This window comes from Meles meles, chromosome 6, assembly GCF_922984935.1.
Source record: "Meles meles chromosome 6, mMelMel3.1 paternal haplotype, whole genome shotgun sequence".
In the NCBI taxonomy this organism is placed as follows: Eukaryota; Metazoa; Chordata; class Mammalia; order Carnivora; family Mustelidae; genus Meles; species Meles meles.
In genome coordinates, this window is record NC_060071.1 from 50,512,766 (window position 1) to 50,534,005 (window position 21,240).

General features: G+C 40.9%; 2 protein-coding genes and 4 non-coding genes across 7 annotated transcripts in view; 1 reads left to right on the forward strand and 5 right to left on the reverse strand.

Moving 5' to 3' along the window:
• Window positions 1–804: 804 nt before the first annotated feature.
• On the reverse strand, window positions 805–5,969 carry RPL4 (ribosomal protein L4). The gene is made up of 11 exons (XM_046007818.1): window positions 5,948–5,969; window positions 5,485–5,603; window positions 3,912–4,083; window positions 3,618–3,724; window positions 3,155–3,293; window positions 2,581–2,705; window positions 2,160–2,289; window positions 1,733–1,889; window positions 1,411–1,494; window positions 1,186–1,306; window positions 805–1,102 (listed from the first exon to the last, which is right to left on the reverse strand). Exons 1-11 carry the CDS (start codon window positions 5,967–5,969, stop codon window positions 878–880), a joined length of 1,401 nt encoding a protein of 466 aa, XP_045863774.1. The 3' UTR covers window positions 805–877.
• LOC123945386 lies at window positions 2,038–2,107 on the reverse strand. The gene has a single exon (XR_006819215.1). It is a non-coding gene; the product is annotated as a small nucleolar RNA SNORD18 (small nucleolar RNA).
• On the reverse strand, window positions 2,822–2,893 carry LOC123945385. Its single transcript, XR_006819214.1, has one exon. It is a non-coding gene; the product is annotated as a small nucleolar RNA SNORD18 (small nucleolar RNA).
• LOC123945142 lies at window positions 3,355–3,453 on the reverse strand. Its single transcript, XR_006819059.1, has one exon. It is a non-coding gene; the product is annotated as a small nucleolar RNA SNORD16 (small nucleolar RNA).
• On the reverse strand, window positions 3,798–3,869 carry LOC123945387. The gene has a single exon (XR_006819216.1). It is a non-coding gene; the product is annotated as a small nucleolar RNA SNORD18 (small nucleolar RNA).
• The window catches only part of ZWILCH (zwilch kinetochore protein), a 39,187-nt gene continuing 23,745 nt past the window's right edge, over window positions 5,799–21,240 (forward strand). The window contains exons 1-6 of one of the 2 annotated variants that reach the window (XM_046008804.1): window positions 5,799–6,093; window positions 9,402–9,453; window positions 12,100–12,195; window positions 15,321–15,439; window positions 19,138–19,337; window positions 20,915–20,985. In XM_046008804.1, the coding sequence (XP_045864760.1) occupies window positions 6,041–6,093; window positions 9,402–9,453; window positions 12,100–12,195; window positions 15,321–15,439; window positions 19,138–19,337; window positions 20,915–20,985 (591 nt within the window). In that variant the 5' untranslated portion in view covers window positions 5,799–6,040. The remainder of the gene's footprint in view (window positions 6,094–9,401; window positions 9,454–12,099; window positions 12,196–15,320; window positions 15,440–19,137; window positions 19,338–20,914; window positions 20,986–21,240) is intronic. The other variant, XM_046008803.1, reaches the window with a different exon arrangement.

Consider the following 21,240-nt stretch of genomic DNA (forward strand, 5'->3'; position numbering starts at 1 on the left):
ATCCCCACGATCAGAGCTGAAGGCAGAGGCTTTAACCCACTGAGTCACCCAGGCAGCCCTCAATGTCCTTTTGGACAGACTTCTCTGCGATACACTCAACATATCCATCCTTTCACTAGAACTGCAAAAACCCAAGTAGTTCTGGAAAATGCTTCGGGTCAAAATACTGAGGGTAGCATTTCCTCTAATAACTGTACTCTATCACAGCAAGTTAATAGGAACCTTTGTGGAGGAACCATCAATTTCGTATTGCAGTGCCTCGAAACACAGATTCTGCTCTCTTGTGGTACTGAGAAAAAAAACCTCATATAATTTTACCTGTTTCCCAAGATGAACTTTTTGGTTTTGGAGGAGTGATGTATCTTTTAAAAAAGATTTTATAGAGAGCAAGCCTACAAGTGAGCACGTGAGGGAAGAGGGGGAGAATCCCACACTACTCACTTAACTTGGGAGACTGACATGGGGCTTGACCCCATGACCCATAAGCTCTTGACTTGACCCAAAACCAAGAATGGATGCTCAACCCACTGACGCACCCAGGTGCCTAGAGGAGTGCTAAATCTTCTAACAGCTTCTGCACATTTGAGAAGTCTTTTAACCACCCACATCTCAAAATATTACGAACTGATTTTTTAATTTGGATTTATGCAGCATTCTTCTTTCCATTCAATGGCATGGACTGTAAAGGCAAGGCCCTGTTTTATACCAGACTCTAAAATGGAAAACAAGAGGCCCGAATTATGAGGGAACAAACAAAATTCTAAACAAGATTCACAAACACATCCAACAAGTCTTGCTTCTCAATGGCTTTGATCATGTCTTTATTCAAAATTAGCTGTCCAAAATTATTTCACTTTTTTGAATAAATGTTAAGTTTTTAGGCAGCAGGCTTCTCTGCAGTGGGTTTCTTTTCTGCAGGCTTCTTATCAGCTGCTGGTTTCTTGGTAGCTGCAGCCTTTTTCCCCACCACAGGTTTCTTCTGCTTCTTCACACTAACAGCCTTCTTTCCTTTCTTCGCTACCACAGGCTTCTTGCCTGGAACTCCCTTCTCATCTGATTTGGCTTCTAAGGCTGCCGCCGCCTTATCCATCCGGAGTTTGTGCTGCAACAAATTAAGACAAAAACCTAAGATCCTATCTTTCAAAAAAAAGTTAACCTATCATCAAAAACCAAACTCTCACTCACATTCTTGGCCTGGCGAAGAATGGTGTTCCGGCGCATGGTCTTTGCATAGGGGTTTAGCTTCAACATGATTCTCAGGTTCTTCAGTGGATTCTTCTTCAGGACCCTGCGATGAATCTTCTTGCTGTTAAAAAGGAACATTAGTATCTTATTCACATTACCCACGTTTCTGAAATAGCCAATAGTATGCATATGAGGCTTTAGCAACAGTAGGTATCACAACTTTACCGTGGTGCTCGGAGGGCTCTTTGGATCTCTGGACTTTTCAAGATTCTGCTAAGGTCTGTATTAAGCATCTTATGCATGGGAAGGCTGAAAAGAAAAAAATGCTCAACAGTTAAGATGCTCAATTCCTATTTCTTAAGAGTTCCCTCAGAATTTCCATTACCCTACCGCTGTTCAGAGTATCTCACCATTTCACAATACTGAATCTGAACATGAAGGTGGACACACATCTTCCATTATTTAGAAAACACGCAAACTAATTCTGAATGTAAATATTCACAGCATGAACATCTGTGTTCAACATATGAACACGAAGAACACTCACTTGTAGTTACTCTTGAGGGAGGCAGCCTTACGCCAAGTGCCATATAGATCATCTAACTTGCGGAAAGCACTTTCAGTCCAAATGCAGAAACGTCCCACGTGCCCACCAGGAGCAAGTTTCAAAATGTTCAGTTTGCTTACATTAAGTAAAGTAATTCCTTTTGAAGGGAAAACAGAGTTAGGGAGCCTGTATTTTAAATACAAGGAATACAAATCATGTTTATGACTTATGTATTACAAAAGGTACCTGAAAATTATGTCACTAATTAGGCAGTTTCAACCATCATTGGTGTACTTATTCAGCTGAGAATCAGAAGTTCCACATAATCATGTGTTTCAGAAACACGGACCATAAAGTGGAATCTCATCATAATAAAAGCTGAAGAAGCTTGCATCATATGGGCAATTGAAGTAAGCAGTACAATTACCAGGAATGTTTCTGAAGGCCTTGATGATACCATTGTCTTCATTGTAGATGATGCAGGGTCCCCTGCGCTGGATACGGCGGCGGTTTCTCATTTTGCCCTTGCCAGCTCTCATTCGCTGAGAGGCATAGACCTAAAAAATGAGAACATTTAGTTTTTAGATTAAGATACAAACCCTGCAATTGAACTTCAAAGTTAAACTCCACTTTACAGATGATGAAAAGGAGCCACAACGAACTGCCCAACATTAACACACAGCAGCAAATGGCAATCAAGATTCAAAACGCAAGTTATAAGGTTTTAGAGTCCTTTTCTCCTATCCACTGAAGTTACACTGTCCTCCAGACACCTTCTGAAATTTAAAAATCTGACAACAGATTTGTGTCAAGGACTACCAAAATAGAAATTTGTCCATTAAGCCTACCTTTTTGATATCATTCCAGGCTTTAAGTTTTTTAAGAAGCAAAACAGCCTCCTTGGTCTTCTTGTAGCCTTCAACTTTATCTTCAACCACCAAAGGAAGTTCAGGAACTTCCTCAATACGATGACCTGACAATGCCAAACAACACCAACAAATATCTGATTACCCCGAATATTTTGGAAAAAAAAAAAAAATCAAGAAACATTTCATATACTCCACGAAAGCAAAATAGCATACCATGTGCCAAATCAGAATTTCCACAAATATCATGTGTTTCAGAAACACGGACCAATTAAGTGGAATCTCATCATTTTGACCATTTAAAACAGAATAGGGACATGATGAAGTTTGAGTGGAAAAGTTTTCTAATACATGAAATCACTACATTCCATTTAGTTCACCAGTTATTACACAGTATTCACCGATGACTTACTATAGATTCAAATAGAACTATTATTTAGTATAGGAACTCTGGGATGAATAGAATCCATACAATTATTATCATGAATAAAATGATTTAGGTGGAGAGAGAAAAAAAAACATTTTGTACCATTTCTATAATAGAAAATATACAAACCTTTAGACATGACCAGCGCTGGTAAGGCCGAGGCAGCCAGGGCAGAGCAGATGGCATATCGCTTCTGTGTCGTATTCACTCTGCGATGCCAACGGCGCCAGGTTTTGGTGGGTGCAAACATGCGGCCCCCACGACACATCTATTTTCCCAGTTAAGAATCACATTTCTTAGGAATTTAAGGAATTAACAGACTTACGTCTTGCTCAGTAAGAATTTTCGTCACCCTTCTGAACCAGCTTACTGACAGCAGGCAACTGTCGCTGAGAACAGAGTAAGACGCAAATTACGACATCATTGCAAGCAGAACTTCCTCACGCCAAGCCTCTATCTGCCCAGGGCAAGGTTTAACTAGAACACTATTAGCATGCTGAAAAAAATTTCAAAAACTGCTCATATGAATTAACCAGGTCATGTCTGATAAATTCCACAAGGGCTGACCAATCCAGAGTGAAACAAAAGATACATTTCCAAAGGCACCCTGGCCAGAACGGTGAGTCCCACCGCCTCGAACTCTGGGAATTCGAGCCACAGCTCTGCCAGTACCCCAAGACTCAGCACTGGTTTGATGACCTGAAATTGGGAAAAAATACAAGTTTTAGCTACTCAACCATACCAATCTAGGACTATCATGCATGATAACAACAGCATCAGAACATCCAGGATAATCATGTTGATTCAGAAACACGGACCAATGGAGTGGAATTTCATCACTGCTGTTAAGCAAGTCTTTAAACATCAACCCTTAAAAAATCTGTACCTGCTAATTCACTGACAGCATATGGCTGTCTGTTGTTTTTGCGCAAGTTGGTGTGAACAAAGTTCACAATATCCGGTCGAATGGGAGCCTTGAACACAGCAGGCAAAGTAACATTTTTGCCAGATGATTCCCCCTTCTCCGAGTACACAGATATCAATGGGCGAGCACACGCCTGGGAAAGAGAAAAAGGTATTTATGTTGACAGATGATGTCAGAGACACTATTCTCCCCTATCAATAATACCTTTAAAGACTGAATTACAGAAGAGATTTGTATTTGGGCTGGTAGACAACACTCAGAGCTGAAACCAAGGCTGTTGCTAACACATCAGGTTTATTAACTTCAATAAATTCTTACACTTAACGACATTTAGAACCTCAAAATCTACCACAAAATTTACCATTCATCTTTCAACCCAGACAGTACAAAATTATCAAAAACATACTGGAAGGTTTGCAAATGCTATTTAATGCCACCATCTGAATATTTACCATGTGTCAACAAATCTAGTCTACCACAGCTCTACTTAAAATTTATGCCCCTGGCCCCCTTCATCCCAAACACATCACACAAAACTTAACAGCAAAAATAACTGGTTGTATTTCTTTTTGCTCAACCTTTCCAAAGATGTACCACCTTAAAATAAACCTACTGAAGTTCTGAGGATGGCTTACATGATCTGCTGGACCTCATCTCCCATAATCTTTTCCAGACATCACTGTCCCTACACTCAGGGCGATACCCCTTCTGCCTCAGAAGTAGCTGTCTTCATCCTAAAAAGGCTCAGCATGCTTCCTCACACTCCTTCAGGCCACCTTTTGGAAAGTTTCTCTGGTCACTCTAAGGCTCAACTAAGGCCTCCACTCCCATTCCCCATGTTCCCGACAATCATGACCAACAAGTATTTAGGTGTTGTTCTGTTCAAATTATGATCCAAGCATCACAAGTATTTTTTGTCCCTTTTTTTCACGGAACTCTTCATGGCACAAAACACTACACATTATTTGTGGAATGCAGTGCATGTGACAGTCGTACTATGAACTAAGAATTCGAAGATTTAGGGTGCACCAAACGGAACAATTTTTAAAGTAAGAGGGTCGGGAAGCTTTTGTGGAGGCTATTCCTAGATGAACACAGACAAGAATTAAGAAGAGTGGATATGCAAGTCTTTCAAAAAATCTATCTCGAAACACAGGAATAGTCCTTACTGAACCACCCGTGAAAATTAAAGGCCCCAAATTGATTTTCACTCCGATTTAGCCTTAGGCCCCAAGAACTTCCGAATTCTTAGTAGAACCCATGCCTTCTACGGTCCAAGGAAAGCTAAAATCCCAAACGTTCCTCTGCACCTGAGGCCGATCTGGAATCGCCCTGTGCTGGGACTCCCACGTTGCCTCTAAAATGGCTGCCGTAAAGCCGCCCTACTCAACTCCGAGCTACAAACAAGATGCCTTTGACCCTGGTCTCCTTTCCCTCACTTTCTCTCCTGAAGATTTTATGCCCCATGACCCCAACCCATTCCCGCCGGGACCCGAGAGCAGGGAAAAGCCCACCAGAGAGAGGCTCCACTCACCATCGCGGGGAGAGGAGAGGGCCACGCTCCTCTCAACCCGGCGGCTCCTATAGGAAAAGGAAGTACCTTCCACTTCCGCTCTATATGTAACCTTCCACTCGTCCGCCAACACGCCCCGCCTCAGAACCAATCCAGAGACACAAAATATCACTCTTCCACTCTAGAAAAATAAAAAAATAGAGTATTATTTCTTTGTATATATCAAATTACGGTATCTACTGACTTTCAAAGCCAAGAAAAGAGCTTAGAATCAAGGGACTCCTTTTCGCGGAATAATCCGTAAGGAGGCGTGGCAACTCTCGCGAGAAGAGGTGTTCTTTCCCTTTCGACCACTGCAATTTATTTTAACTTTTTCTTTAGGGAATGGAAAACTGCGGGGACGGAAAAGACCGCTGTGTCCTCCAGAACAAAAGATTAACTTTGTGGACAAACGGGGCCTGGCGGGCGTGGGTGGGGTGTAAACGTAGTCCGGGCGAGGGGGTCATGACCCCGGACGTCAGCGGCCGGCGCGCTGTTCAGTTTGGCGGTCTCGTATCTGCAGTCAAAGTGGGGCGTGATGTGGTCCCGAATAAACCGAGCGACGGAGGAGTTTTATTCTCGTCTCCTGCAGTGAGTTGTAGCCCGTGCTGTTACCTCGGGTGCGAGGGCAGCACTTCTCCCTCGGCATGTTTTTCGGTCTCTGCCCCCAGCCTCTTGCCCCTGCTTTGGGGAGAAGCGCCTTGTCAGTACTCAGGGGCGCCTAAGTTACAGACTAAGGCAGCTTTCCGGGGGTCTGGGAATTGGGGAAAGGCCGGTTATCTGCTCCGTTGTGGGGTTGGCCCTATGGGGACTTGCTTGTAGTCTCCTATAGAAGAAAACAACTGTACGTTATCAATCGGGGCGGGAGGTGACAAGTTTTTCAAGAGGCGCTTCATTCATGCCGATAATGCACGGAACTTAGGATATGCTGGGACACCTCTCAGGAGATGGAAAAATAGATGTCGGCCTCCTTCATCTGTTTAAAGCCTTTCTGGAGTGAAACGCAGTGTCTATTCAGAATAACTATTCGTGCTGCCGCTGTAATAATAACGTAATAGTGTGTTGGTTTTTTGTTTTTTTTTTTTTTAAGTACCTTTATTTCACTGTGCTTTAAGAGTATTCTTAGGGGCGCCTGGGTGGCTCAGTGGGGTAAAGCCTCTGCCTTCGGCCGGGTCATGATCCCGGATTCCGGGATCGGGCCCCGCGTGGGGCTCTCTGCTCAGCGGGGAGCCTGCTTCCTCCTTTCTCTGCCTGCCTCTGCCTACTTGTGATCTGTGTCTGTCAAATAAAATCTTTTTTAAAAAAAGTATTCTTAAAGTGAATTGCTAGTACAAAAGGGGATTCCATCTAGTTCTGCATCCAACTTTAAAATCTAATCCAGCAGGTCTCAAATTTGAGCTTGCATCAATCACCTGGAGGGTTGCCCAAACGCAAGATTGCTGGACCCCATCTCCAGACTTTCTGATTTAGTAAATCTGGGTGGGGCCAAAGAATTCTGAGAAATTCCAGGTGAAACCTCCTGCTGGCCTCACACCACATTTGAGAACCACTGATGTAATCCAAGCCTTTGTTTTCTAAATGCCATAATTTTTCATTATTTATTTTTATTGCTTTTTTTCCTTTCCTACAAAAGTAATGTGGTGCCTGGGTGGCTCAGTCTGTTAAGCATCTGCCTTTGGCTCAGGTTACCATCCCAGGGTTCTGGGATCCAGCCCCTCAGGGGAGCCTGCCTCTCCCTCTCCTGCCTGCCACCCCTCCCTTCTTGTCGCGCACACTCGCGCGCTATCTCTCTCTCTCACTATCAAATAAATAAATAAAATCTTAAAAAAAATTAGTAATGCTTGCCAATTTTTTGAACATTATAGACAGAGCACTAGGTTCTTTAATAATGTCTTGGATGACTTTCAGTGTGAAACCCTATAGCTCTAGTTCATTGTTTTTAACTGCTGTGTAATATTTCATTCTATGCCTGTTTTATGTTTATTTAACCAGTTCCCCACTGGTAGAGTTTTATTTGGACCCTTTATAGCTCCGAGTTGTTTCATGAAGCTTAGTCTTTTTCTCTACTTGTAAGCATAAAAGTCTCTTTTGCTTCTCTTGAGTCCTTCACAATGCCTTTGCATCCAGCTGCCTACTGGAAATTTCCACAAGACCTCTGTCTGTGAAACCGAATTCATCTTTTCCCAACAACGACACTCTGCTCCTGAATCCCTTCTCTGAACTAAGAGTTTCAAATCCAAGGTTCTCACTTCTTTTTTCGAGCCCCCCGACCTCCTCCCCTGCCCCATTCCATCTAATCAGTCATCTCCTGCACTTGTCTCCCCTCTATCTCTACTGCTTTTTTGTTCAGGCCATTGTCACTTACTCACAGATATTTTTCTGGCCTCCAAGGTCATGCCCTCCATCTCATGATCAGAAAGGTATTTCCCATTTAAAACATTTTAGTGGGGTGTCTGGGTGGCTCAGTCAGTTAAGTGTCTGCCTTTGGCTCAGGTCCTGATCTCGGGGTCCTGGGATCAAGCCCCATGTAGGGCTCCCTGCTGCTTCTCTCTCTGCCTCTGCCCCTCTCACCTGCTCGTGCTCATTCTCATGTTCTCTCTCTCTCAAATAAAATCTTTAAAATAAAATAAAATCTTTTAGTGAACTCCTCTTGGCCTTCAGGATGAATTTCTACTGGTATAGCAACATGTCTTCTATTACGCCAACACGACACCCTCCACTTACCTCTGTTGGAGCACCCATCACCTTGTATTCTAGCTGTTGGCTCTTTGGACTTCAGTCAAGACTATGAACCAGGGACTATGTTTTTGTTGTATATCCTGGAGCACCTGCCTATAACATATATGATTGTTGAATAATTGATTGAATAACATCCTTCAGTTATACACAAAGGACAAATATCTTTAAAAATAAATCACTGTCTTGTCCAAAATGGCAAAAGTGAATCATTCACAGGCTTAGCTCTCCTGTTTTTATTTCAGTAAGTCAGAGTAGATCAAATAACAAATGGTATCCTGAAACAATTCCATTGGGCTTCTTTAGGTCTCTAAAGATTGTGTCTCTTTTTCAGAGTGTACAGATCAGGCTGATGTCATTTTGGTATGTCTAATGGTTTATTATTCACATGATTTGGGATGACTATTTTAGAACTTTCTTGAATGAAACAATAATTATTAATTATATCTGAGAGTTTTGTGCTTATCAAATTAGTATACTAAGTTTTTAGTGACAGCTCATAAGAATAGAGGGAGGATAGATGTTTCTATTTTAACCATAGAAATCTAGGGCTGGGAACCTTAAATAACTTTTCTGTGGTTATCCACTGATTCAGTACAGATCAGAATCCAGTGATTTTTACTTCCATTGAGTTACATGGTAAATTACATTTCAATAGTAACTGATGATGTGTTTTACAAGATAAGAGAGTACAGGTAGGTAACCTGATTTCCTCCTGCCTCTGAGAAGCCACTGTGCCCAGTTGTGGGCAGCAGTCTATTAATTTCTGCCACATCTCTTTTTTCTTACACGCTTTTTTTTTTTAAGATTTTATTTATTTATTTGTCAGAGAGAGAGAGAGCGTGCGCACACAAGCAAGGGCAGTGGCAGGCAGAGGGAGAAGTAGACTCCTCGCTGAGCAGAGAGCCCGATGTGGGACTCAGTCCCAGGACCCTGAGATCATGACCGAATCCAAAGGCAGCTTAACTGACTGATCCACCAGGAGTCCCTTCTCATATTCTTTTCCTGCTTTTTTCCCTCTTTCCAACCATGCCTTAGGGCTGCCATGACTACTTTGCATTTTGCTTTTCTCACTGGTATCATGCAAAGATAAAGTGATGACTATTGAATTTAAATGTCAGAATACTATAGCTCTGTTTTTCATGCGTAGTCCTTCATTTCAGGGAGTTCGATGAAGAAAAGAAAGGAGTCCATAAAGATCCATTTATCTATGAGGTATGAACAATTTATTTTGTTTTTAAACACAACTCAGTAATCCTAACATTCTGCTTCTTTAAAAGTTGGGTTCATTGAAGTTAATTTAGAGTAAATCCCACCCTTTTAGAGTACAGTTCTATGAGTTTTTACAAATGCATTCAGTCATATAACCAGCCCTATGATCAACATCTAGAACATTTCTGGCACCTCCAAAAATATCATGTACCTTTATAATCAGCCCTCTGTCTCCGTCCTATTCCAGGATGTCATATAAATAAAATCACGCAGTATGTAGTCTTTTGGGTCATATAAATAAAATCACACAGTATGTAGTCTTTTGGCTTCTATCAAAGAATGTAGTACATTTGAGATTTATCTATGTTTTGTGTGGATCAGTACTTCATTCCTTTTTATTGTTGGATAGTATCCCATTATATGGATGTGTGATGCATATCTACTTACCAGCTGGTGGACACATGAATTGTTTTCAGTTTTTCATAGTTATGACTAAAGCTGCTATAAATATTCCTGGATTTATTAAGCATCTAATATATGCCAAGTGTTTCATAGCTAAAGTCCCTGTAAAGTTTAATCTATAAAATAATCAGTGAACTAAACATAATTATATGCTAAAAGACAAATAAGCTGTAGAGAAATAGTCATATAAAGGTTAATATCATATATATAAAATACATAAAAAATTCTTAAAAAATCAAAGAAAAGTGACAACTGTAATAGAAGAATAGATAAAAGACATAAATAAGATAAATAAGCCGAGAAAGAAAATTAGAAGTAGAGTTATTTCTTACTGTTGGACTTTTCACTAACCAAACGCAAGAATTAAGTATATCTAGGTAAATGTATTAATCCTTCCTCATTGAAATTCTTGCTTAATACATATATTAGTTTCCTAGGGCTGCTGTAACCACAAATTGGTATGCTTAAAACATCAGAAATTTATTCTGTTGCAATTCTGGAGACTAGGACTCTGAAATGGAGGTGTTAGGAGGGCCACACTGCTATTGAAGGCTCTAGGAAAGGATCCTTCCTTGGCTCTTCCTAGTTTCTGGTGGTTTCCTACAATCCTTGGTGTTTCTTGCTTTGTAGACACATCACTCTATTTCTGCCGCTGTTACTAGATTGCATTCCCTGTGTGTCTATGTCTGTAAATCTTTCCCTCCTTATAAGTACTTCAGTCATTGGAAGTAGCCCCACCCCCCCAACAATCCAAGTTAATCCTTAATTTGATTACATTTGCCAAGACCCTTTTTCTAACGGTCACATTCAGAGGAACCAGAAGTTAGGACTTCACCATATCTTTTTTTTTTTATAAGATTTTATTTATTCATTTGTTTGACAGACAAAGAGTACAAGTAGGCAGAGAAGCAGGCAGAGAGAGAGAGGGAAGCAGGCTCCCCGCTGAGCAAAGAGCCCGATGCGGGGCTTGATCCCAGGACCCTGGGATCATGACCTGAGCCTAAGGCAGAGGCTTTAACTTACTGAGCCACCCAGGCGCCCCGTGGACTTCACCATATCTTTTGGGGACATATTCAATCCACAACAGTACTTGAAACTCAAGAACCTATTAGATTAGAATAATACAGCATCCTTTGCTTTCTGAACTTGGTATCTAAATGCCTTAAGATCCAAACTGAGAAATGAAACAGATTCAAGTAATGAGAGTTATTTGTCAATGATAAGCCTTTGAGAGACTGCTCACCTTCATTAATAATCAAATAAATTTGAAAAAACCAGTAACAAACAAGACACTATTTTTTAGCTGTGAAATGGTAAAAATAAACAGTGAAAATACTCTGTGTTGCCATAAGTGATGGGAATGCAAATTTGTGGGGGCAGCATATTTGCAAGGCAGTTTGACAAAGTCGGTGTGATTCTAAGTATTCATCTTAAGAAAGTAATTCAAGGATGTTTATTATTGTTTATTGCAGCAGGTAACTTAAAAGTATCCAAATGTTGAACAAAATGAGATTAGTTATATGATGTTAGAGCCAAAAAATACTTAATAGATGGAAAGAAGTGTATGATACAGATGTCATATTTTTATTAAGCAAAATCTTATCTAGGTATCTAAATACTGAATATATTTCTACTTAAGGAGATTTATTTATGCGTCTGGGAAAAGATCTGACAAAATAGGTGTCATCCATGCTAGTGACTAGTGATTATCCTGGCTAATCGAATTACATGTGTATTTTAAAAAATGACTTAGCTTTGTATTTTCAGACTTTTCTGCAATAAACATGTTTGCAATTGGAGTGAAAAAATATACAGCCCTAAGTTCCATAGTACAATCAGAAGAAAAGATCATATTTATAAACTGCTAATTACATGGTACAATATAGTAAATACAGTATGAGTCACGGAAGAGGAAGTCTGTGTGATCCTAATCAAAAGAAAGCTCTACAGTTGGGATGCACTTTAGGGAGGCCTTGAAGCATGTGTAGAGGTGAATAGAGCTAGGTTTGTCTAAACATGAAAAAACACAGCAAAGAATAAATGCAATCTTCTCTTTAGAACATTATGTCTTGTTCAAATTCTCTTTTTCAGCCACTTGCATAAAACTAGTCTTTAAGTGTTTAAATATTCGTACTAATAGGTATGTGTGTATATATAATGTTGCTTGACATTATCTATTTTTAATAGGCTGATATTCAAGTGCAGTTGATCAGCAAAGGCCAACCGAATCCTTTGAAAAATATTCTAAATGAAAATGACCTAGTATTCATCATGGAGAAATTGGTAAGTAGTTCTTGGACTTCGCATTTGTTTAATTCTTTTTTTTTTCTTTTTTATTTAAGATTTTATTTTTAAGTAATCTCTGTCCTCAATGTGGGGCTTGACCTGGAGATCAAGAGTTGCATGCTCCACCAACTGAGCCAGCCAGGCACTCCTGTGTTTAATTCCTAGTGGCCAAATACAGTTTGCTAATGATCTCAAATGTGCACTTTTTTTTGTCAGCATACTAGGAATGTGGATTCTAATTCTTTCAGAAGTAGATACAGTGGTGTCCAATAGAAATATAATGAGAACTGTATAGGTAATTTCAAATTTTATAGTAGCCTGATTTTTTAAAAATAAAGTGATATTAATTATACAGTAAAATTGACTTTTTTCTTTTGTTATCCACTTCTTTGAATCTTGGCACATGTATAGATTCTGGTAATCACCACCACAGTCAGGGCACAAAACAGTTCCATCACCCCAAACAGCTCCGTCATGCTATCCCTTGAAAATCCCCCGGCAACCACTGATCTCTTCTCCCTTGGTATAGTTTTATCTTTTTAAGAAAGTCGTGAATGGACTCACACAGTGTGTAACCTTTTGAGTCTGGCTTCTTTCACTCTGCATAATACCTTTGAGATCATCCAAGTTGTATGCATATCAGTGGTTCATTTCTTGTAGTTGCTGAGTAGATTCTGTGGTATGGATGGACCATCATTTATTTATCTAGTCACCCTCTGAATGACGTTTGGGCTTTTTTCTGTCTCTAGTGATCATGAATAGAGCTGCTGTAATCATTTTTGTACAGATTTTTTTGCATAGACATGTTTTTTCTTTACGGTAAATACCGAGGTGTGGGGTTGTCTGAAATTAGGTATAATGATGCTTTTTATTTAGTCTCATAAATGTGATAATACCATTTCAAAGCACAGTTAATGTAAAAATCATTAATGAGATATTTTAAGTTTTTTCCCTCATACTGCATCTTCAAAATCTGGTGTGTATTTACACTTAACGTTTTCATTTGGTCTGGCCGCATTTCCAGTACTCAGGAGCTGCGTATGGCCAGTGACCGTCATATTGAACAGCACAGCATAAGTAGCTATGACTCATGAAGTTCTACTTGAATTTTTGTTTGTGAAATGTAACAGAAAACGTCTTTTGCATCACTTTATATTCCAGCTTGAAACCTTTGTGTTTTGACTATGGTGTTTTGGCAGAGTAATTAGAATGATTTTTATTGAGTGGTGATAATGCCGTCAGGTTACATAGTTGCTTTGGGACCAGAACCCATTCCTTTGACTACATTGTTTCCTGGAGTAGATTGGAACAGACTCTAATAGGGGAAAGTGGAGGTGCTTTTAGAAGGAACTCTTCTGTTTAATGCTTTAGGATCCTCATGCTGTCTGGTGAAGGTATAGGGAGCTTTTCATTTGAATGCATACAAAAGCTCCTTTTGAGGAAGAGGGGCAACTTTGTCTTCTATGTTAATGAAAGGGTGTTATTACTGTTTATCTATAGTGGTGCTATATGCTTAGGAAATAATTATAGGTGAGTTATGTGGTTGAATTAAGACTTTTTTCTTTATGGGGAGAAGGGAAAATGTATGTAGAACAAAAGCCAAAAAAAAAATTAAGAAGTTCAGGTGAAGATGAGTCACCTAGGAAAAGATAAGGATGAGCCAAGGGGGGTGTGGGAATGTGGGTTAGGATTCTAGTGAGGATGCAGCTCACAGTTTTGGGAAGGTCCCTGCAATTCACTGGGGACCTGGCATTTTTGGATGAGGGACAGTCAAAATGGCCATTGTCTCTGCACAGATCAGTAGAGCTTAAAGCACGAATTTTAGGTAGATGGGTATTAAATAGAAGAAAAATGACATTTTGGGTACCACCTGTTCTAGGACCTCTTTGGAAAGCCAGGCCTAGAAGGGACTGAGATCTATGATCCTGCAAAAGAAATTTAAAGTTGAGGAAATATCTGGGTCTGATACCTATTAAGTGGGCAGAGTATTTACTGCCCAAAGAGCTTAATGGATAAGATCCAGAGTTTTGAAGTGAAGTCAAACTATCTAGATTCAAATGTTGCAGTTGCTACTCACTGGGTGTGATTCTAGGTAAGTTATTTAGCCATTGGATACCTCAGTTTTCCCATTTATAAAATAGAGTTGTTGGGGCGCCTGGGTGGCTCAGTGGGTTAAAGCCTCTGCCTTCGGCTCAGGTCGTGATCCCAGGGTCCTGGGATAGAGCCCTGCATTGGGCTTTCTGCTCAGCGGGGAGCCTGCTTCCTTTCCTCTCTCTCTGCCTGCCTCTCTGCCTACCTGTGATCTCTGTCTGTCAAATAAATAAATAAAATCTTTAAAAAAAAATAAAGTTGTTAATGGGGCATCTGGTTGGCTCAGTCGGTTAAGTGTTTGACTCTTAGTTTTGACTTGGGTCATATCTTTGGGTTGTGAGATCAAGCCCTTTGGGGCTCTGTGCTCAATATGAGCCTGCTTGAGAGTCTCTCTTTTCCTCTCCTTCTGCCCCCCCAAATAAATAAATAAAATCTTTTAAAAAAGAGTTAGTAGTAGTAGCTATTTTAGGATTTTAATGAAAAGTAACAGAAAACTTAGAATAGTAGGTGTTACATAGTAATGCTCAGGAAATATTAACTCTTGGGGTTATTGTTATTATTGGCAAGGCTGAATTATGTAACTACTTAAACATGGAGATATTAGAAACACAGAGGTTCAGAACTTGTAACACAAACTAGAGCAGCAAGTCCTAAAAGGAGTAGATTTAAGGAGTAAGTGCTCTGGCCCTTTGAGTTCTGGGAGTGAAAAATCAGGAGTCTTCCACAGGGTTTCCCTTGGTGTTTTGTCTTTGGTTCATCATTTATACATGTTGGAGACTTCCTTTTCTAATGGCATCAGATGCTTCCTCTATCAGTAGCAATTTAGATCATTATCTTTTTACAGGACAGTGGAAGTGCTTCTGATGGCAAGATTTGGTGGTATCAGACTGGTTTGTAGCTGTGATTCTTGCCATCACCCAGTCATTTGTGCTTAAGGGTTTGGAAACCAGTACATTATATTCTAGTGTAGTGAAAAATTGGCTGGTAAATGTTCTTTTACTTAACTAAATAATTCAAAAATATTTTTTAAGCCTTTAGACAAGGAAGAAACAAGTCATGTTGAGGAACCACAATGTGAAGAAACAGCTATTTCTGATTTCTCTACTGGGGAGAATGTTGGACCACTTGCTTTACCAGTTGGGAGAGCAAGGTAAGTTTTTCTTAGCATTGGGCTAAGTGGAGGGCTGGAAGCTTGGATTTAAATGAAAGTGTTCTTAGGGGTGCCTGGGTGGCTCAGTGGGTTAAGCCTCTGCCTTTGGCTCAGGTCATGATCTCGGGATCCTGGGATCGAGACTTGCTCAGCGGGGAGCCTGCTTCCCCCTCTCTTTCTACCTGCCTCTCTGCCAACTTGTGATCTCTCTCTCTGTCAAATAAATAAATAGGGGCGCCTGGGTGGCTCAGTGGGTTAAAGCCTCTGCCTTCGGCTCAGGTCATGATCCCAGGGTCCTGGGATCGAGCCCCACATCGGGCTCTCTGCTCAGCGGGGAGCCTGCTTCCTCCTCTCTCTCCCTGCCTGCCTCTCTGACTAGTTACAATCTCTGTCTATCAAATAAATAAATAAAAAATAAATAAAAAAATAAAATCTTTAAAAAAAAATAAATAAATAAAATCTTTAAAAAAAAAATAGAAAAAAAATAAAAGTGTTCTTAGAAACATTGGGGAAAACAATATGTATCTAGTCCAGGTCCTTCCTTCCCTTCTTACCCCTCTCCCTAGACATGACACTCAAATCTTCAGGGATGGCTTTACTTCAATATCCCATAGGTGTCTGAAGCATGACCAAGAAGATTGTGTCCTGGTCCCTTTCTCCACTCCCCCATACCATTTGCTCTTGCTTCTTAATTGTGTGTGTGTGTTTTTTAAATTTTTATTTATTTGACAGAGAAAAATCACAATAGGCAGAGAGACAAGCTGGGGGGAGGGGCAGGCTCCCCGCTGAGCAGAGAGCCTGATGTGGGGCTCTATCCCAGGACTCTGAGATCATGACCTGAGCCGAAGGCAGAGACTTAACCCACTGAGCCACCCAGGTGCCCCATTGCTTTTTAATTGTTTACTTTGTATTTGGTTCCCTTCTAGTCTTTCTTCCTCACTGCCACCAGAGATCTTTAGAAATCACTGAAAGCATGGTTGTGTTGCTTCCTTGCTTAAAAGTCATTCTCTGGTTCTTGTTGCTTCATGATACAATCCAAATTTCTTATGAATGACACATAGGAACCTTCATTCTCTACTCCAGAGCTCCGTCACCAGGGGAGCCATAGCCAGTGGGCATTTGGAAATACACAGGGGTACTTTTTGGTTGTTACAGTGACTGAGGAGAGCGATTGGCCTGGGCTGTGGATAGGGAACGTCCTACAGTGCACTGGGCTGTCCTGCTCAAGGAGGAATTATCCCACCCCGATGCCAGCAGTGCCCCTGTTTGAAAGCCTGCTGTCCTGTCTACCAGTCCACCTTCGCTTCCTTCCTCCTTGCTGTGTAGCTGAGTGCAGTGCTCCCAAGCTGGCCCCCCTCACTTCCACAACCAAAGTTACTGCTGTCAAGGAGTTCTGGAGGATATAAGTTATGTAAATAATAACAGTGGATGATAAGGACTCTAATAATAATACTCACAAAGTGAATCCCTGTGGTGGTTTTTGTTTATTTTGCCAGGTAAGAAGCTTTTGACCATTTTCTGCAGTTAAATTTATCAGTCTTTTATGGCTTCTTGATTTTAAGTCATGTTTGACCTTTTTTTCTTTTTTCCCCTGCAACATGAACATTATTTTTCGGTATTGTTTTCTCCATCCAGTGCTTGTTTGGATTTATCCCTATGCTTATCATTGCCTTGCCTTGCATTTGGGACCTTCTTTTTGGGGTTATTGTATTTCCTTTCTGAAGCACAATCCCTTAGAACTTTCTTTGTTGAACATCTGTTGGTAATAAATTAAGTTTTCATCTCTTTGGAAAATTTCCAGCTACATTCTTTTGGTAAGTTTTTTTTTATGATACACTTTCAAATTTACAAAAAAGTTTTAAGAATAGCACAGGAACTTCTGTATACCCTTGACCCAGATTTGCCAGTTACTTACATGTTGCCGAATCTGCTTTGTCATCTACTCTCTCATTCCTCCTCCTCTTCGTAGTCCTCCTCCACTCTGCCACCTATATAACATACTCCTGTCGCCCACACACATTTTTTAAATGAAATATTGAGAGAATGTTGGAGATACTGTGCTCCTTTACCTCTAAATATGTCACTATGCATTTTCTGGGAACAAGTATATTCTCTTATGTAACCACAGAATAATGATCAAAATCTGGAAGTTTAACAGTTACAGTACTTTTATCTCATTCACAGACTATTCAGTTTTCCTTAAGTATTCCATTGACTAATGACCTCATGCATCTTTTCATGTACTTACTGGCTCTTTTTTTTTTTTTCTTGCCCCAGCTTTATTGAGATATAATGAACGTATCATACCCATTTCTTCTGCTTCACCTCACAGCCTACTTTGACTCCTACTGAACCTCTACCCCACCCTATTGGACTCCCTGCTTATAGATAGCTACAGTTTCGTCACTTTCTGGTGTTTGCCTGGTGTGCCCTTCTCCCACTTCATGAATACATGAAATATTTATTTCATGAATACATGAAATATTTATATAGTTTGCCACTTAATTTCCAGATTTTTGTTTCTGGTATATTAGGGTATTGGAATTTATAATGAGAAACATACTTGGTCTTTGTCCAATGTTCCTGGCACAGAGTTCCTAAAACCCTTAGAGTTTCCTAAGGGAGGAGAAAGAGGAAGGTGTCTTCTGTTATGTTAGTGAGGTAGTTTTGGGGGGCACCTGGGTGGCTCAGTTAGTTGAACAGTCGGCTCTTATTTTCTGCTCAGGTCATAATCTCAGGGTCCTGGGATCCAGCCCTGCATCAGGCTCCCTGGTGCTGAGCAGGGACTTTGCTTGAGGATTCTTTCTCTCTCTTCCTCTCCCTTTGCCCGCCCCCCTGCCCTCCTGCTAACATGCTTTTTCTCTGTCTAAAATAAATAAATCTTAAAAAAATAAATGAGGTGGCTTTTGGAAAGCCCCTAGGTAACTTGGGGGTTGGGGGGTGGTGTTGCCAGGGTACCAGCCCTGTGATTAGAGGGTTAGAACATTCAGCCAAACCCCTACCTCCAGGGAGGGGAGAAGGCCTGGAGGTTGAGTTCAGTCCCCGATGGCTGGTGGTTAATCATTTCATGCCAGTGTGACGAGGGCTTCATAGAAAACCAAAAGGAGAGTGTTTGGAGAGCCTCTGGGTTGGTGAACAGGTGGAGATTTGGGGAAAGTGGCTCACTAAGAGAGGGCATGGGTGCTCCACACCCTTTCCCCATACCTTGCTCTGTGCATCTCTTCATCTGGCTGTTCCTGAGTTATATCCTTTCATAATAAACCAGTGATCTAGTAAGTAAAGTGTTTTTCTGAGTTCATAAGTTGCCCTAGCAAACTAATTGAACCCAAGGAGGACTATAGCTGGTCAGTCGAAAGCACAAGTGACAACCTGGACCTGCATTTGTCATTGGAAGGTGGGTGGCGGGGGTGGGGGGGCGTCTTATAGGACTGAGACCTTAACCTGTGGCATCCGATGCTGTCTTTGGGTAGATGATGTCAGAATTGAGTTGAATTGTAGGACACCCAGCTGGTGTCAGAGAATTACTTGGTATGAGGAAAAACCCCACACATTAGAGTTGGGGACAGAATCTTATTTGGTGACCAGAAGTAGGATCAGTGTCAGAATCATAGGTGCCCTTCATCATATCTTTGGAAATGAAAACTTGGTTGTTGGACAGTTTCTTCTTACAGTTTGTTCTTCCTACTCTTGTTTTCAAGGCAGTTAATCGGACTTTACACCATGGCTCACAATCCTAATATGACCCACCTGAAGATCAATCAGCCGGTTACTGCCCTTCCGCCCCTGTGGGTAAGGTGTGACAGTTCAGATCCTGAAGGGACCTGTTGGCTGGGAGCTGAGCTCATCACCACAAATCACAGCATTACAGGAGTTGTCTTATATACAGTCAGTTGTAAAGGTGAGAGCTCACTCATCTTACTTTTATGGGGGTGTGTATTTATTTATTGGTACTGTTACTGTGTTGTGGTTTCTACTGAAAACATATTGTGAAGAAAGAAGTGGAACTTGTCAGCCACCAGGAACCTACTCTGATGTGTAACTTGTGGCATATAGGAAGTATTCCAGAAACAGAGCTCCAAAAATCTGAACAGGAGTTTATGGCTTTGTTAGTTTTATTTGGGTTTCATTTGGTTTATATGTGTGTATTTTTGGAAATTTTCATCAGAGGATTAAAAAAATGGAATATAACCATATAATTCCTATCTCATAGTATGTTTAATTATATTTTTGGTAGTAGCATTTTTTTTTAAAGATTTTATTTATTTATTTGACAGAGAGAAATTACAAGTAGGCAGAGAGGCAGGCAGAGAGAGAGAGGAGGAAGCAGGCTCCCTGCCGAGCAGAGAGCCTGATGCGGGACTCGATCCCAGGACCCTGAGATCATGACCTGAGCCGAAGGCAGAGGCTTAACCCACTGAGCCACCCAGGCGCCCCTGGTAGTAGCATTCTTACTAAACCCTGACATCAGATTTGTGTCCAGTGTGCAGTAAACCAAATCTCTAATGAGTCACTGGGTTTGAAGCAGAGAATGTTTTATTATCAGAAAGGCAGCCCGTAGAGAGGACAGGGGAATATTCCCAAATCTGTCTTCCCAACTGAGCAAGTTTATGATCAGAGGGGTTGAGATTGCATACATATTGACGAAAAGGGCATGGGAAGCTTGTGACTGTTCATGAGGAAAGATGGAGCCTGTGCATTGGGCAAACATAGGTAACATCTATCCCATGATCACTTGGGGGTGGAGATTAACACCAGAACAAGGCATGATTCTGTCTCTGACACCAGGAAGTTATCTTAGGACAAGGAGCAGGAGCTATGGGCATCCCTGAGCCCATGGAAACTGGATGACAGGGTCTGGGCTCATTATCTTGGGTGAGGGATGCAGAGCCTTGCTTGTTCATAGGCTGGAGTCGTATCATTTGACCTCGAGTCCAGGCTTCTGCACAGACAGCTAGTGGATTCGTTAGTGGGGTCCAAAAAGACACAATAGCCGATGAGAGAGAAACAGGTCTCTGAAAAACCAGCTTTTTTTTTTTTTTTTTTAGATTTTATTTATTTATTTGACAGAGAGAGATCACAAGTAGGCAGAGAGGCAGGCAGAGAGAGTGAGAGGGAAGCAGGCTCCCTGCCGAGCAGAGAGCCCGATGCGGGACTCGATCCCAGGACCTTGAGATCATGACCTGAGCTGAAGGCAGCGGCTTAAACCACTGAGCCACCCAGGCACCCCTGAAAAACCAGCTTTAAATTTTCTGCTGTGTTTCAACCTCATTAACCCTACGGGGCATGGTTCCAGTTTTGACCTTTGTTCCACTTTCCTTCCTTTGTCAACATTTCATCTGGATTTAAAACTTAATTTCAGCAATGACTAGTGTGAAGTTGCGCTGCCCTCAGAACTTGAGGGGTTGTCATTTTCCAACTCTAACAGTATAATTTTGAATTGTACCTTTAAAATTGTTTTTCTTTTATGTCTTATAGCTGATAAAAGTTACTCTGTAAATCTTGAAGACCTGAAAAGTTCACATAAGAAAAGACATCATTTATCTACTGTAAGTATTTCTTTCTTCTGTGACATTAGTTTCTTCAGACTGTTATGGACCTGTTAACCTAGTTTAGTGGGTTTTTTCACTCATAATATGACTAGTTTTTTTTTTTTTTGTATCGAAATGTTTGTGTTTATTTTCACTTAAGTTAATGACTAAAAATAGGTGCCGCCTTTGCCTTGTAACCACTTTTTGTGATGAAAAAGAATTGTCTTATTTTTCCATTTGGGAGAAAAGTGTGGCGCTTTTTCTTCTGCTGGG